The sequence below is a fragment of the Eurytemora carolleeae genome, unplaced genomic scaffold (assembly GCF_000591075.1).
Source record: "Eurytemora carolleeae unplaced genomic scaffold, Eaff_2.0 scaffold118, whole genome shotgun sequence".
Taxonomy (NCBI): Eukaryota; Metazoa; Arthropoda; class Copepoda; order Calanoida; family Temoridae; genus Eurytemora; species Eurytemora carolleeae.
The window spans coordinates 331-3,415 of NW_019396343.1; the positions used below are offsets into that span (position 1 = coordinate 331).

General features: G+C 33.1%; 1 protein-coding gene across 1 annotated transcript in view; it reads left to right on the plus strand.

Annotated features, from left to right (window-relative positions):
- Positions 1-2,696: 2,696 nt before the first annotated feature.
- Positions 2,697-3,085, plus strand: part of LOC111701336 (uncharacterized) — a 7,106-nt gene continuing 6,717 nt past the window's right edge. The window contains exon 1 of the mRNA XM_023472582.1: positions 2,697-3,010. Coding sequence (XP_023328350.1) covers positions 2,725-3,010 — 286 coding nt within the window. The 5' untranslated portion in view covers positions 2,697-2,724. The remainder of the gene's footprint in view (positions 3,011-3,085) is intronic.

The window sequence follows — 3,085 nt, forward strand, 5'->3', positions numbered from 1 at the left end:
GCATTTTTTGGTTGTTTACATTTTATCATAAATATATAGAATTTTACTGTAATTTTGTTCAATAAAAGTTTGAAAGAGAGTTTTATACTGCAAGTTTGTCCTACCTTCAGTTAACCCTATTACTCCGTATGGGTCAGCCATGGTTTTCCGCGTACATTGTGATATACAGGAAACCAAATGACGCGTTTGACAATTTTTCATTGTTTGATTTTCATTCTTTCTTTTTTTCCAGTGAAATTTTTTTTTCTCTGTCATAATTTATATTTTTGACGTTAGACGTTATATAATGTTAGTTTGGCATCAAATTAAGAAACAGTAATGCTTTATAATTTACACTGAGAATTGATGTAAATTGATGTAGCCAAATGTCTAGTTGCGCGCCTCTGGATATACTGTATAGTGAATATACTATCATTCAAGGAGAATTGAATTCAATTCTCCTTGCTATCATTTAATTCACTTACGTACGTATAGTGTTTCATGAGGGAGGGAAGGCTAAGCGGCTAAGTTCTCCGAACCCTGTGGAGGAGGTTTTTTGAAAAAAAAACGTTATTAAATATCGAATTACAATAATAAATTATGAAATACAATTATATATACAATTATAAATACAATATAAAAATTCAAGTCTGAATTTCATTGACACTATTCATAGGATTATCTTTATTTCCTTTAATAGTCTGTTCTAAATTAAAGGGATTTGCTGACAATAACTTTTAATAAAGATAACTTTCTGAGGCATATACAGGGGGGGGGGGCTACAGGGGCTCAGTGCCCCCTCATGGATCAGTGATATGCACTGGCAGGCAAAATTTTGTACAAGAAGAGAAAAGGGGAAGGAATTGGGAAAGGGGAAGGCCAGAGGCAAAGGGAATTAAGAGAAGGGGAAAGTGGATAGGGGAAAGAAGAGGAGAAAGGGAAGGGGAAGGACGAAAGAGGACCAAAAAGGGGATGGAAGGGGAAAGGGAAAGCGTATCAGAGTTTTTGTGTCTTCTTTGAAAAAATATACCTTTTTTAACTTAATTAGGGAACAATATTTTTCATACTCAATTCCATATGTATCAAGTTTTGATGAATTATTCATGTAATTTTCTTATGTGGACTCATCAGACACTCCCTCTAAATACTGTGGTGTAGACTTCAAGGGGTGAAAAAAAGAGATGAAAATGATTCTTTAAAATTATCTATTGATACAGATTGTAGTGAAAATAATTAAATCAAATATATATTTACACCGCAGGAAATATAGACCAAAGCGTTTAAAAACTCTTTTAGTTATGGGGAAAGACATTCTAGAATATTTTTATTCCCGATGAAATTATGCTTAAATGAAAACAAATGCGTAATTTCAAGTGACCCTCCATTAATAGAGTGGCATTTCCGATCTACCCTTGAAACCTTCAGTTCTCCATCGTTTCTGAAACAAAAAATGCGCAAGTCACTTTTGTTAAGCATTCAGTTTTCAAAAAAAAAACATGGATATCTACTTGATCAGACAAAGTTATGAAGGGTATAATTCTACAGTCCCTTTAATCCTCTCAATTGATTACATATTAATTAAACTACATTGTAGATTAATGGATTTTAAAGAAATTAAACTGCATTGTAGATTAATGGATTTTAAAGAAATTAAACTGCATTGTAGATTAATGGATTTTAAAGAAATTAAACTGCATTGTAGATTAATGGATTTTAAAGAAATTAAACTACATTGTATATTAATGGATTTTAAAGAAATTAAACTGCATTGTAGATTAATGGATTTTAAAGAAATTAAACTGCATTGTAGATTAATGGATTTTAAAGAAATTAAACTGCATTGTATATTAATGGATTTTAAAGAAATTAAACTGCATTGTAGATTAATGGATTTTAAAGAAATTTAACTGCATTGTAGATTAATAGATTTTAAAGAAATTAAACTGCATTGTAGATTAATGGATTTTAAAGAATTTAAACTGCATTGTAGATTAATGGATTTTAAAGAAATTTAACTGCATTGTAGATTAATGGATTTTGAAAAATTAAGAAAAAAAAATTGCACATTGTTATAAAAAAAATATTGAAAGGCTTTAAAGATACTGCATCTAAAATCAAGAATTTGAGGATTCTTGTCAGCAAATCTTTGGTCAAGAAATTTCATGATTAAGAAAGTTGTCCTCTACAATTTACTCATTTTGATGAAATGGCCAAATATAATTTATTTATTTTCTTAATCTTTGAGTTTTGGAGCATGCAATGCAATGTAGAATGTAGATTGTAGATTGCCTGGGGATGAGAAAAACAAGGAGATGTAATATCAGTATTATAAGTGTGCCCCCCAGGGGGGGTATGTGCACCCAGCGTACCCCCCTTGTATTCCCCTGGAAAGGGGAAAAAATAAGGGAAAGGGGAGTTAAGGGGAAACATTAAGGGAAAATGGGGAGAAAAGGTCAAGAAGAAGGGAATATCAGGGGCATATTCAGGAAGTTGTTCAGAGAGCTCACATTTTTTTCTGGCCAGGGGGGGGAATTAGCACCATAGATAAAGCTTAGCACTGGTTTGGGTCCAAGCTGCAGCGCTCGGCCCCTAGCCCTCTAGCCACTAAATAAAGGTCAATTTAAATTGCAACAGCAGTAGCTTTAAGACTAACTATTCAATTTAACGTTATCTAAAAATTGTTAACGGATTAATTATTTTTAATAATGTTTAATTTCAGATATATTGAAGACCTAAACTGCAAGTATGAAGTCTAAAATGATTAACATCAAGGATTTTGATTTCCAAGATTTGCTTGACTCTGCATCCAACCTTCATGATGTTGAATTCAAGATTATAGATGAGAACTCCCAAGAGCTGGGAATTGTCAGGTCTCACAAGTTCTTGCTGTCCCTCCTGTCCCCTGTGCTGAAGAAGATGTTTAGCAACCGGGAGGATGGGTTCATTGTTGTTGAGATCACTGGTCCATCCTTCATAAGCTTCCAGACCCTCATCCAGTTCTTATACACTGGAGATGAGTCAGTTATTACAGGTTTGTTGAACCATCCTTCATAAGTCTCCAGACCCTCATCCAGTTCTTATACACTGGAGATGAGTCAGTTATTAC